This window comes from Phasianus colchicus, chromosome 17, assembly GCF_987193195.1.
Source record: "Phasianus colchicus chromosome 17, bPhaCol1.hap1.1, whole genome shotgun sequence".
In the NCBI taxonomy this organism is placed as follows: Eukaryota; Metazoa; Chordata; class Aves; order Galliformes; family Phasianidae; genus Phasianus; species Phasianus colchicus.
The window spans coordinates 8,483,704-8,497,412 of NC_143452.1; the positions used below are offsets into that span (position 1 = coordinate 8,483,704).

Genomic DNA, 13,709 nt, shown 5'->3' on the forward strand with positions numbered 1-13,709 from the left:
AATCATCTGTTTGTCTTTGTATTAGGATTTGACAAGATATTGGTAGTGTAGGCAGAGCAAACAACAGAAGAGGGAACCCTCAAGATACAAAAAGGAGAACGTACTGCAAGAGCAGATGTTGTTTTTTGTATGGTGCAAAAACAATTTGAAAATGTTTGCCCTTGGAGTCAGAACAGTTTGTTTGTGATTTATGAGAAGGTTTAAAAAAAAAAAATAGCCATAGTCCAGAGGGCTCCTGTGCTCTGTAAGCATCTCACCAAATCAACCAAAGGTTTATTTCATGTAAGTTGTTGTCTTTTTTTCCAAACTTCTCTTGTACCTGCAGTTCCCTGCACAGCTGTGATCAGATTTTCAAAAACTCTCAGGCAGTGAATGCAGCCCCAGTTTAGTCCCAGTATCACATTGAAAGGCACTGAATGAGCTCCCTGTCTAACTCAGGCTGAGCTGATTAGCCTTCCTGGCCATTTGTTTGCTGTTTTTTCTTTTTTCAGCTTCCTGCCTGCCTTCTCTGGCTGTTCTCCTTCAGTTTAGTTTAGAGCAGTCACAGGGCTGCTCTGTGTTACAGTTTGGGGTGAATCCCCCCAGGAAGTCTGCAGAGATTTGTTCCCAACAGTCTGCTGGCCCGCAGGTATGGGAATAAACCCTTCCCTTCAGGCTCACACTCACCAGCAGAGCAGCAGGTCCTGCACCTGCATCTGTGTTACAGGCGGAGCAGCAGGTCAGAAATGGGACTCTTCTGCACCCAGGTACTGCATTGCCTGTAATGGCAGGGATGGAGCTCAGGGAGCAATGCCCTCTGCAGCCTCTCATTCCTGGTAACAGCCAGGAGGGACTATTTCACCATTTGTGGTGGGTGCAGACTTCCTCTGCACATCACATCCTCTCTGCATCCTCTTCTTGTGCAGTGAGAGGGATGCTAGTGCTGGCTCCACCGCTCTGCCAAAAAAGAAATGGGAGGATGTGGGCTTTTAGAGGGAAAAATAGCAGATTGCACAGTACAAACAAAACAGATCCACAGCAGGTCATAGCGTGCTTTGGAAGGCAAAAAACTGCCAAATTTTCATGTCTGCTGAAGTGGCACAGAGTGACTCAAAGCCATTGCAGGGTGTCCCAGGAAAATGGGAATGGCTCTGGGGACAGCCCCTCACAACACACCACTGAGGAAGGGCAGGGAAGGCAGATGGCATCCCTGTGAGGCACAGGGCTACCTGCCTGCACTGCTGTCACCTATCCTAGACCTAACCCTAACTCTAACCACAACCCTAGCCCAACCCAGAGCCAGGCTGAAGCCTCAGAGGCTGCAGCAATTGCAAACTCTTCCCTTAGATTCCTCTGTCTCATTTCATTGTATTTCTTCCTGGGTAAAACAGGATTTTCAAAGGGAAACTGCAGGGCAATGCACGAGCACAATTCATCATGTGTTGGACATTTATATTGTATATGAAAACAAAGTGTGTTTGTTGGCACAAGGAATCTGATTTGGGCTTGTTGCAGTCACAACTCAGGGGATCCAAAATCTGCTTTTATCTCTGAACTGAAGCAGCTGGTATCTTCTGTGTGTGTCCAGTTAACACATCTGGCTCCATCTGAGATAAATATTGCAATGCCTATCGGCCAAAAAATCTGCCAACTTTAAAGGAATTTTGCTAAAGTAAAGGGATGAATCTGAACACCCAGCACACAGAAGATAAGACTTGTACGAAGAATCTGGACACCTCATTTCCCAGCTGTCCATTCCCAGAGATTGATCCTTCTTCAGGGAAATTCTCTAACCAGCATCATCGTACATATCCCAGTGTACTCTGTTTTCCACTTTCCTATTTTCTTTTAAATCTGTCCAGGGACAAAACACTGGGGTATGTGATCATTGCTCTGTGCTGGGTATGGTCCCTCTGCTTTGCCAATGCACACACCAATGTGCTCACACTGAGGAGTCTCAGCAGTTTCCTCTGCTGTGAAAATCAGAGGCAATAAATAACCCTGTATCAACAGTTTTGATTTAAAATACTCTCCTGAAATCACTTCAGCCAAATACAGTAAATAAAGTGCAGCAGTTGGGAATCCTTTATTGCATATCCCAACTAGCAATACTTTATTTTGCAATACGTTGAGTAATGCAGTGCCTGTAAGTAATGATGCAGTCAATATTATAGTCAAAAAAGCTGATATATGCCCACTTTTCTATCACTCCTTTCTTCCTCTCTTTCTTGAACAAATCTTCCTTGTACTTCCCAAGATTGCACCTTACCAACCCACCTTAGACACCCCTGACTTTTAGGGATGTTTGAAGAAGTGAACACCTGTCCCAGTGATTTCAATGGGATCTGACTCTATAGGTTCGAACCAGGAATCTGCTCTAACAGATACATAGAGTGAGGAGCTGTGACTTCAGCAAAAGGAAAAGGCTGACACGGTCTTTTAGCATCTGCTCCTTGCAGAGCTTTCTCTTTGCTGCCTTCCGTGTCCTTCAGATAAATCCCACCTGGAGAAATCAGGCTGCAATAGGGTTAAAGTGAAAAATTCCTAGTGGTCCCAGCTGCAACGGGAAAAGCAAAGAAGAAAAACACTTGGGTCAACATGAAAGAGAGTGAGGCAATCTGGGGGCCTTGTATCCTGGTCACTGTGGGACCCTCAGCTCACAGTCCAGGAAGTTTTAATAGGCAAGGTCTTTAGGTGATATTTTCCTGCAAGATTTTAAGTAAATGCCTTGCTGTAACATTTGAGATCAGGAGCCTGTTGGTTTCCATGATTCTTTTCTGTTCTAAGCCACAGACACACACATACAAAATATATTAAAACGAGCCCAGCTTAGCTAAAAGGTCGGCTAGTTCAGAAACAAACAGCAGGGATTTAGGCTGGAAGCTTTAGTGCACAGGGAGAGAAGGGTGCACCTCCGGCTCTGCTTTTGCTTGAAGGAGAATATGGATTACATCCCTGCAGGGAGCAGAGGTGAAGGCAAGAAGAGATGGTTTGGCATTCATTTCAATACCTCACACAAGGAAGGGGACTGCACGTATCCTTCAGGTCATGCACAAGTAATGGGGACATTAATGGTGCGTTGGGAGATGTTCTCTGTGGGCTGGTGTCTGCTTGGCACTACAGCTCTGCCCATTCCAAGGGAAGGGTTTTCAGGGCTCAGCTCTGCACCACAGGTAGGTATCCAGCTCTGTAAAAGTGATGTGAGGGCAGAAGGCAGAACAAGACCTTCCTATAAAGATGAGAGAAGCTGACCCTTTTCCAGCTGGTGATACGCTAAGGCTTTCTTTTATTTTCTTCTTTACGAGGTGACCCGTGCTTCTGCATGGGGAATGGCAAGGCTGCATGTCAGCAGGCAGACTCTGGGAAGGCAGCACACTCAGGTTCAGCTAGGATAAATTGGTGGTAAATTTACCAGCACCAGTGTACACTGGAGAGCCATGTTGTGATTTCACATCTAGTCATGCACTCATGCTCTCTTATGACTCTACAAGAGGTGCAAGCTAGCTAGCTGGGTTGACAGAAGAACAATGAGTTTACATCCTTGCTATTTAGCCTCATCTGCTAGGAAGAGCTGAAAAAGAGGTACCCTTCCAATGGGCTTTTATGAAAGCAGAGATTTGGCAGTTGACACAAACTGCACCAGCCTGATGAAGTGCTGATTGTAAATCAACAGCTACATTGATTCCTGGTAGCTGATATTTCAGAGTGTAATTAGAATTCTCTTTTAGCTGTATCTCTGGGTATCCTCTGCCAGCACTTGGCACGGAGGGAAAGTGGAGGAGGTGGTACCTGGAGCACTTGGGAACGGCTGCTGGGACAGAGAGAGGAGATGTAATATCTTCCTTGTCAGCAGCCGTGCCTGCATTGCCTGCGTGCAGAAACACGGGGCAACAGAATCCAAAACAGAGCATTTCTACAGACAGCTATTGATATAAACGTGCACATACACACTGTAAAATTAGACCAGCAGATGGGTATCTAGTTTATGGGGATAGCAATTACTTTCCACAAGGCCAAAATGAAGTTACACGGCCAGGAAGGGACAATAACTCTTTGTTATGGACAAGGATCCCAAAGGAACTCTTACATTGCCTCAGGGAGAAGTGCTTTAGTGCAGGAGCAGGGCTTTGAGCTTGGATCACAGGACCATAAGTTACTGTTAAGGAATAGGAACACTGGGAACCTGGGAAAAGAGCACACCCTCACTACAGCTGCATTTCAGACAGCAGCACAAGGACATGGAACAAGGGGTGAGAGCAGCTGGGGGCCCCAGCCCTGATAAACCTCTCTATGCTGACAGAGACCTCATAACAAAAACTTGTAGACAAAAGGAACATTGGTGCTAAGAGATTATTAGTCATTCTTTAAACCAGTGTGGGATGAATGCTAGAAAACATTTCTCTCCGTGTTTATATGACTACAAAAAACTAAATAAATCTGATTTTGGTCAGCTTTCTGTGGTGATTCTGTCAGCTGGATATAAGAGAAATTTGGGGAAATGTTGGTCGTTGGTGGCTGGCTGAATGCATGCAGAGATTATTTGACTGACCACAGGATTAGATATCTTCTTGCATCAAATAGATAAGCGGTCTGCAAGGCATCAGTGCACTCAGAGTCCACCGGTGTTTGGAAACACATCTGTCAGCAAATAAATTCAGACAACTTATGGTTGCCTTAGCCAAATCAGTGGATGGGAAATCCCTGGATGGGATTTCCTAGATCTCTGTGCAATAGTAAAGAGATTTATCATCAAGACAATTGAGTAAACAGCTCACTGAGGTTTTACAAGGCAGCATCCAGCTCAGCACCCCAAGCCTGAGAATGTAACCCTCAGTAACCCCTATCCTGGGGAGCCCTTTGCTGTGGGGGATTCCTTTATCACCCTCAGCATCACCATGGCATCTTCACACCCCCTGCAACAGAGCAGCTCAGAGAGGACAAATCTCCGATTTGGAGGATGTGGAGCTAAAGGAAAAGTGACATATGGGGATCAAAGCAAAGCAGCTCGCTGCTGATGCTGCTGAGCTGTAGGGCTGAGAAGCCTCCGGGCAGAGGTAGATATTTTTATGTGTTTTAAATGCATTTTAAATGCATTCCTCTTAGAAGCAGCAGAGTTTGTGGTTATTTGGATGCTCACAGGGCACGGGAATGTCCAAGGGTGCACTGCTGGTGTCTCTCATGACTTGGGGGGGGGGGAATCGAGCTGAAGGGGTAATAGGACTAGGGCACATTCCCAGTCCCATGCCAGCCCTCACCTTACAGCCTTGCCTCTGTGCCTGACTTTGCATGGGATGGAGAAGGGGGGTTCCAACGGGAGGAGGGGGACGCAGTCCCCGGGGTTCTGCATCCTCCTCTCCCCAGCCCAGCCGCTCCTCCCCATCGGCTCCAGTTTGGGCACCGGGCTGGGGCTGCCGAAGCCGTTTGGCGGCGGGGCTCAGGCAGGGGGAGCCGAGAGGAGGGGCCTCCCCGGGGCCGGGGGAAGGCAGCTCGGGGGGCGGCGGTGCGGCGTGTGCCGGCACGGCTGTGCGAGGCGGGCTGCGGTGTGCGTGTGCGTGTGCGTGTGTGTGTTTGTGTTTGTGTGCGTGCAGGGAAGAGCCTGCCTTGCACATCTGGGCTCCGGGAAGCTGCAGGGAGGAGATTCCAAAGCTGCGGGCTGCACACAGCTCGGCGAGGCTGCTCCGGTGTGTGTGTGTGTGTGTCTGTGTGTCACACACTCACACACGCACAGCAGCCCGGCAGCTGCAAGCGCCTCCTCCCCGCCGCATTAAAACGAGCCAAGTTTCCTCGCTGGGGGCAGCGGTACGTCGGGGCGGGCGGCGGCTCCGAGCTGCAGCCCCGGCGGGGCGGCCCGGCCACGGGATGCATCCCAACGCCACGGCCCCGGCCGTGCCCGGCGGCTCCCAGCACCTCCATCCCAACGCCTCCAACCGCTCCGACCTGCTCTCCAAAGGACCCGACGAGGAGGACCTGGACGTCAACACCGATATCTACTCCAAAGTCATGGTGACCGTTATCTATTTAGCTCTCTTTTTGGTCGGCACCGTGGGGAACTCCATCACGGCGTACACGCTGGTGCGCAAGAAGTCGCTGCAGAACCTGCAGAGCACCGTGCATTACCACCTGGCCAGCCTCGCCTTCTCCGACCTCCTCATCTTCCTCCTCTGCATGCCCATCGAGCTCTACAACTTCATCTGGGTCCATCACCCCTGGGCTTTCGGGGGAGCTGTCTGCAAGGGCTACTACTTCCTCCGGGACGCCTGCACCTACGCCACGGCGCTTAACATCGCCAGCCTCAGCGTGGAGCGCTACATGGCCATCTGCCACCCCTTCAAAGCCAAGAGCATCATGTCCCGCAGCCGCACCAAGAAGTTCATCAGCTGCATCTGGATTGCCTCCTTCCTCCTCGCCATCCCCATGATCTTTACCATGGGGGAGATTTATGCTAAGGATCAGGATCCGGATTCCATCATCTGCACCACCATCGTGAACACCTCCACTCTGAAGACGGTCATCCAGGTGAGGACCCCGAGCAGCCGTGGCCGGGCGGCCGCCTCTTTCCCTGAGCTGGAAAAGCCCAAACTTTATCGAGAGAAGGGCGGAGTGGGTGGGGGAGACGAGACTGGGAAGCCGGCTTTGGGAAGCGGGGGAGCGGAGCATCTCCGACGGGACGGGACGGCGCGGGGTGCGGGCGGGCGGCGGGGTTTGGGAGGCGGGGGGATGTCGGCTGTGTTTGCTGTGCCCCCATACGGCTCCTGCCCCTCCAGCGCCGGGCTGAGCACCGGGGTGAACCCGCAGCGGGGTAAATCCAGCCCCGCGTTGGCACAGCCCCCTCCGAGCAGCTGTCCCTGCTGCCCGCAAGCAGCCCGCCCTGTCCCGGAGCGGGGCCCTCCGTCCCGCACCCCTGCGAGTTGCATACAGAAATCCTCAGCCTTTCTTTGCATCCCCTCCCCTTCGGCTGGTAGCGGACCAGCAGCATCAGGGCAAATAAACCCATCTTTCTGCTCTCCTCCCCCTCCCAGCTTCTTGGGATGACCCGCAGCTCATTTCATCTGTGAAGTAACAGACTGATCTCAGAAAGTTTTGGGCAGCCATAGGCAGCCGACAGGAACAGTGAGCGGCTGCTATTTGGGCTGTTTGGGGAACACCACAGCTGGTTTAACTAGTGGCCCCCTCCCTGACTTCAGAAAGGCTTTGCTGGTCTCCATGCACTGCTTAATCTAACACTCCCATGAGTGGAAAGGATTTCAGCATCACCACTCACAGCACTCTGAGGGGTTGAGGCATTTGTTCACTGGAGCATTAGGCTTGAAAAATGTAAGAGAAGTGGAAGGAAAGGCAGAAAGAGCAAGACACCAATCTCCATAGCTCCTTTGCTGCCAGGCTTACGAGTGATAGCTTCTCAATCTTCTATTTGGAACATGAATTTCAGGTGGGTTTAATCTGTAGTCTATTAGGGTTTAAAACTGTACTAAAGCTTTCAAAATGTTCCTGCGGGTAAAGAATGGAAACAGAACTAAAAGTGGGCGAGGATACAGACAGTATAGCCCAGAGCCTGCAGATGTTATGGGATGTCTCTCAGAGTTTCCCACTGCACTACTGCTCCAGTGACCAAAATCCAGCCCCCACAGAAGCACTGAATTCCCCTTAAATTTTGTCTCCATACCTAACTTTCACTTTCAGATCATGGAGGCTGTTTCCCCTGTAGCTTTGTAGCTTTTCTTAGAGGCAGCCCAGTATGCTTAACCCAAATTCTCTATTCTCTAAGGAGGCGTGAGCCATCTGATTTAAGAACAATGTGGCTGGAATGCATTATTTCCACTTATCTTCCTTTAAGGATTAAACCCATGCTTTGTGTTAACACGATAGGGTTGAGGAGAGCAGATTATTTCCTAGCCATGTCTACGGAGATTGAACAATTCTCAACATATTTTACAGTCTTGCTGTTATTCAGGATCTACCTTACCCTGTTACCCGATGAAAAGACAGGCAGACATTAATGCATTGTGTATGAAGTTTGCCCGTGGCTTCTTCCTTACATTTTTTATCATCATTTCACTTGTGAATGTACTAAAAAGTAAAAGGAAGGAGGCAGCTGTGTGGGAGGCGGGAGAGCAGCATACGTTTCCTTCTTGGGGACCTGGCTACAAATGTAGATTTGCTAAGACAGGAGCTAATTTCATGGCTTGGGGCTCATTCCTCAGCACCCAACGTGAAGCAGGGCCCTGGGTCAGGGAGGGCTGCAGAGTGAGTAAGCAAAGCAGCTGCAAGTCAGGTTTGAAGTGCATTAAGGGAAACCGTTGCACAGCGTGTGATCGAGCATTCTCACGTTGTAAGCTGTGCAGGGGTTTTAAAAAAAAAAAACGAATAATGGAAGACCTGTGAAGGAAAGGGCAACGGTAATGTGTGAGAGTGATGTGCTGAGGTCCCACAGTTCAGAAATCTGGAGCCCTTGAGTTCTGCAGAGGGCTGAGGCTGCTTCAGAGCAGGTCTCTACATCTCTTTCGTTCATTTTCTGCTTTCAAATTAATCAGAGCAGTGATACATTTGCTCGAGCTGGCAAATCTCTTGTATTAAATCACTCAACATATTTCACTCTTCCTGTTTGGCCAACTGCCTAAAGTAAATTGGGATTTTTAAAAAATTCTTTTTTATTTTTTTGAAACCATCGGTTCTCCAAGAGGTTTTATTTGGTGACTAATTGCAAGCCAGGCCCTGAACAGAGCAAATGTAACCATTTATAGACTCAGAGCCCAGCACTCACTCTGCAGAGCCCAGGAGGATGCCCCTCCCTGGGCTGGATCCACTGCCTCCCCAGGGTGAGCATTGGGTGTTCTCATTGAAGGCTCTTTCTGACAAAGTTCCTCACTGTTTGCTTGGAGTCTTTACATTCTGATGGACTTTCCCAAAGGGAACTGCACTGTGTGAACAACCAGTTTTCCTTACAAAAAGAGGAAAACCATTCAAACAACACACCGCACACTCGATTTCTGCTCATATTACTTAACATGAACCTCTCAATCTGCACAACTCTAAGAAGTAATTACTGGCATTCCCCTAGTAATTACAGATTGCTTAGTGCAGCACACACTGCTAAGCAGGCAGAGCAACACATGAGTGTTCTGTGGGGTGTCACCCATCAGCACCGTGGGGTGCTGAGCATCCCTCCTCGTGCCATCACAGCGTGAGCTCCGTGTGACCTCTGCCATTTAATTTCTTACAGGAGCATTGCTTCCCAGCTTTGTTTATCAGCAGCCTCACAGCTGCTGAAGTCAGGCTGGTTTATTATGTTTTCCCAGTGCCAAGCTTGCCTGTTCCTTCTGTCTGTTAGGGGTGTCTGGTTTGGATGTTGGCATCGTTTTGGGATCTGGTCGCAGGAATAAGTCCATTATAGTACATCGTTTAGGTCTAGTTAACACTTTAACTGGCACACATCCTCTAACACAAGCTGCAGCCAATTTTATGGTGTTTTTTTTTTTCCCCATACAAATTAAGCACCTCTCAAAGCCATTTCCATACAAGTAAATTAATGTTTTCATGCCACTTCAGCTGGAGGAGGTTATAACAGCTGCTCGTTGTGGCACCACCAGATAAAAGAGCTGCGAGGCAGAGCGACGTGTGGGCTCTGTTCTCCTGCAGGTCAGCACTCATGCTTTTGTCTGCTCATGGTTTTGCTCTCAAAACAGGAAACCACTCAGTGACTGCCCCACATCCACCAGCACGCACTGTCCATCCTGTTCCAAAAAGATCTAAATTTTACAGTTTGGGTGGCAGTGCAAATACTGTTTTCCTTTACTGCCTTGGTGTGGCACAACCCAGACTTGGTGGCCTTGATGCAGAACATTCCCCAGGCTCTGACTGGGCCACCTGCAGCCTTTTGGTCCCAGTAAGGTGGTTCACATTACCCCTTTCCAACCCTTGCTGTTTATATAGGGCCTGTGTAGGGCGTCTGATACAACTGGTGGTTTACTGGTGAGGACAGCTGGTGAGAACCCATTTATTGAAACACAGCAGGCCCTGAGCTTCCATAAACCACTGCAGCTCCATGGGCTGCAGCCTAATTACTTGCTTGGGGATCTTCTTGGAAAGCACACTGGGAGCTGTGCATCTCTCACTGGTTTGGGTGGACTTTTTCCATGCTGTGTGTCATCCCACTCTTGTGTGGCAGAAGCTCTGCAGGTCCATTATTTGTTGTTTTATGAAGTCTGCTCATGGTAGGGTAAATAACACTGCACGTGAAACAACCATTTGCCCAAGTAGGTACTCTGCTTCATTTCCTCTTGCATTGAAGTGATGTGCTGAAGGGCTTCAGATCTGATGGGATGTGAAGGAGGGAGCAGACACTGGGGCTGGGGATGGAGGAGCTCTTTCATGTGCTCAAGATCCCTCACACAAGGCAGCTGGCCTGAACGCTTCCCTGACCCTAAGCACACTTCCAGGTTCTTGTATTCAACCCCCATTTATCCAAGGGGCCCAGCATCCCACACACAGTGCTGCAAACACTCCCTTACACCTTCTGCAGTGAGGACGTGTGGCAGGATGCCTGCAAATAAACCTGGCAAAGGTCTCTCCATAGCACATGAAAAACAGCAATGAATAAAACCAAAGGGCTGAATTCTCTCCCTATTTGCTTGCGTGTCATATCCAGGATTAGTTGATGGCTTCAGTTCAGGAATTCTGCGTTTATACTAATGTTGGCTAGAGGAACCAAGGCTGGTCTCTTTTCCTTAAGTCACAGCCAAATTCCTGCTATTGCTTTTAATAGCAGGGCTGTTTTCAGTCACTAACATGGTGATAATCCTACCTCTGGAGCCTGGCTGATAAACTATTTTGGATAGATAGAGGCACAGTGTCTCTGCCCACCAGAGGAGCCCACTCAGCAGCAGCACAGGTCAGCTTCTTTGAGGCAAGACTGTGTCCGATGCAAGGTTCTAAAAGTCTGCCTCTTTCCACAGACTACACAGGTCCGTGGGACTTTAATCCAGCAAACTCAGCCTACCCACTCCCAGGCCATTTACACCTGGTCCATCGTACAGCTGGATCTGACTTGAGCAAGCTCCTGTGTTTGTTGCTTTACATAACCGCTTGGTCTGCCGTGTTCTGCCAGTTCTTACATAATTTCTTCTCTTTTTTTCCCCCCAATTGATTTTAATTCACTTGATATTTTTTTTCCCTCCCCAACCCCCTTCTTGAGATGTCAGCTGGAGGGAATCAAAAGTGAGGAAATGTGGCCGATCAATTCAGCTCTTACATTTTCCTCTTAACAGCACTTTGTAAAAGGAGAAGAGATGAAGGTATTCTAGTGGCTCCTCTTCCTAGAGGAAAAAAAATATATAATAATGCAGCTGCCTTTAATCTCCTTCCAGATCATTTAAAGCAGCCATTTAATTGTCTTCTCCCTCCTTCCCCCTCCTTCCCCTTAAAGGCTTTTTCTATCATCTCCATGCAGCATCTGCTGGAGATGTGCAGATGGCATTTGTGCTTCCTGTGTCCTGCCCAGCACACCTGATGGCTGTATCCAAAGGCAGGGGCTCTGGGAACCAGTGGTGTCACCATCCCATTTCTCAGCTGTGAAAGGGGTGGGTGCCACTGTCAGGAGAGGACAGCAGCTGAGCAAAGTGTCCAGAGAGGTTGGGAGCATGGTGGGACCCTGAGCTGATGAGGTCTGAGCCCTAAAGCAGGCATTGTTAGATGCCAACACAGCAAGCCCTGGTCATAACATCCCTTCCTTCATTGCAGAAAGCAGGTGAAGCTCTGTCATTACACTCCCAATCTGCCTGGTCTTTCTCCAGCATGAAGCACTCACACCATGTGAAGCTGGAGGTGCTTCCAACACCTGTACTCCCTTATCTCCATTTCTCACATCCCTCTCATCATTCAGACTGGTGAGGCAGAGAAGAGCAGACTATAAGCTCTGAGCTTCCCCAGACATTTTTTTACTTTCATATACACATGAGCATCCTGTGGTCTCCTGCCTGGTGTGACCTTGGCTGCTGGTCCCTGTCTCCCTCTACAAGGACACATCTGAGCAGAGAGTTTAACAGAGACCTGGCCTTCCCCAAGTAATGCATTTGGCAAATTCAATAACATCAGCCCACACGCTTTGCCTCCTGTGGGTGCCATTTTTTCAATCTAATTTCAAAGCATCATAGGTGTGGGATTAAAAAAAAAAAAAAAAAAGCTGACAATAAATCAGTTGAGCTGATGAGTTATTCAAGAAATGAGTGCCAGGGGTTGGTTTTGAATAAATAGGTGGTGGTGATGGAGTACCAGCCCTGTCTGGGAGGCAGAAATTTCTGAGCCACCAGTTCATTCCCAGTATTTCTCTGCACTCAAAGTGTCAGCTGTTGAATTTTCTATGGGTGGGAGGGCAGCAGCAGTGAGAAACGTTTGTATCCTGTGCTCACTCCCTGTGGGTGCACTGTGTGTGCACTGGACTCCTCCATTCTGGGCCACCACAAACCTGTCCCTCCTAATTCAACAGGCATCCTAAGAGGCAGAGGATGCTGTGAGACAGGGTTGGACATGACTGAGTTGTGTGCAGGCTCTGTTTGCTTCCTCTCTCCTATGGCTTTCCCACTTCAACATTCATCAGTGCAGTCAGTGTGCTGCTGGGCACGGCTTCATGGCAGCTCATCTACCAAGGAAATAAAAGAACAGTGAGTAAGGTTCTTTTTTAACTGAACTCTTGATTGAGAAAGAAAGATAAGTTTCTTTGAAACTTTTAATTTCTCAGGGGCTGGAGATGACTGTCAGCTGAAGGCAGGCGATGAGATTTTCTAGTTAAAACTTGTTAAAAATAACTTTTCACAAAGTCTTCCATATCTGAACGGGAGAGAAGAAAAGCATCTCTTCTATGCAAAGTGCTCACAAATGGAACCTGGAAGCACCTCTATATTGTGAAGCCACACATAGCGAAAAGCCCTTTGGATTTCAGTAATTCAGGGCTGTCAGAGCAGCTGCTGGGCTGGGGCAATGCCCTGTGGGCAGCAGTACCACCTGCCCGCCCTCATCCCATGCTCCTCACCCACAGTTTGCAGCCAGCCTGCAGGTTTGCATCTCCTCAGATACTGCACCCTGTGCTGTAAATCTCCCTTTATAAAGTTGTCTCTTTGCCAAGCAGATTTCTAAATATATAGAAGAGGAACAGGCAGCCTAGACAGAGCTGGGGATGTAATCTGATTTCAGCAACGTGTTCCCTTCTCTTTGCAAATACCCTCTGGTACTTCCTGCCAACTACTACTCCCTCTAGATAATAAAGAATAAATTTAAGGCCGCTGCTGTTAGAGCCAACTTGTGCTTCTGAAGCAAACCTATTATCTTGCTCCTGGAAATTGGTCCCTCCTTTAGGGAGCTCTTGTATTGCAGAAGCTGCTTTGAAAGGAAGGAGATGAGGACTCTGAACTCTCTGTGGGCCTTCATTGCAGCCACCTGGAGCAACTCAGTGACCACGTTGCTTCCCTCCCCACCTCAGGCCAGTAGCTCCTCTCCTGCCCTGAGCAATGCTCACCTGCTGGGCTCTTCTGCTGCTCACCTTCCACCTTCAGGCATGAGGATCAGGGGCTGCTCTCCCATCTCATCTTCTCCAAGCAGACGTCTGCAGCACAGAACTGCTGCACAGCAGCCGGCAGCGCTTTGACGCAGGGCGACGTTGAGCTCAGCAGAGCCCTGGTTTTGATCAAGGCTCCAAGCAGCTAATTAATGGAGTTGTTGCGATGCCACATCCCAGTCAT

The 13,709-nt window shown here is 48.9% G+C and overlaps 1 protein-coding gene across 1 annotated transcript in view; it reads left to right on the forward strand.

Moving 5' to 3' along the window:
- Positions 1–5,480: 5,480 nt before the first annotated feature.
- The window catches only part of NTSR1 (neurotensin receptor 1), a 49,489-nt gene continuing 41,260 nt past the window's right edge, over positions 5,481–13,709 (forward strand). Inside the window, exon 1 of the mRNA XM_031590014.2 lies at positions 5,481–6,495. Coding sequence (XP_031445874.2) covers positions 5,839–6,495 — 657 coding nt within the window. The 5' untranslated portion in view covers positions 5,481–5,838. The remainder of the gene's footprint in view (positions 6,496–13,709) is intronic.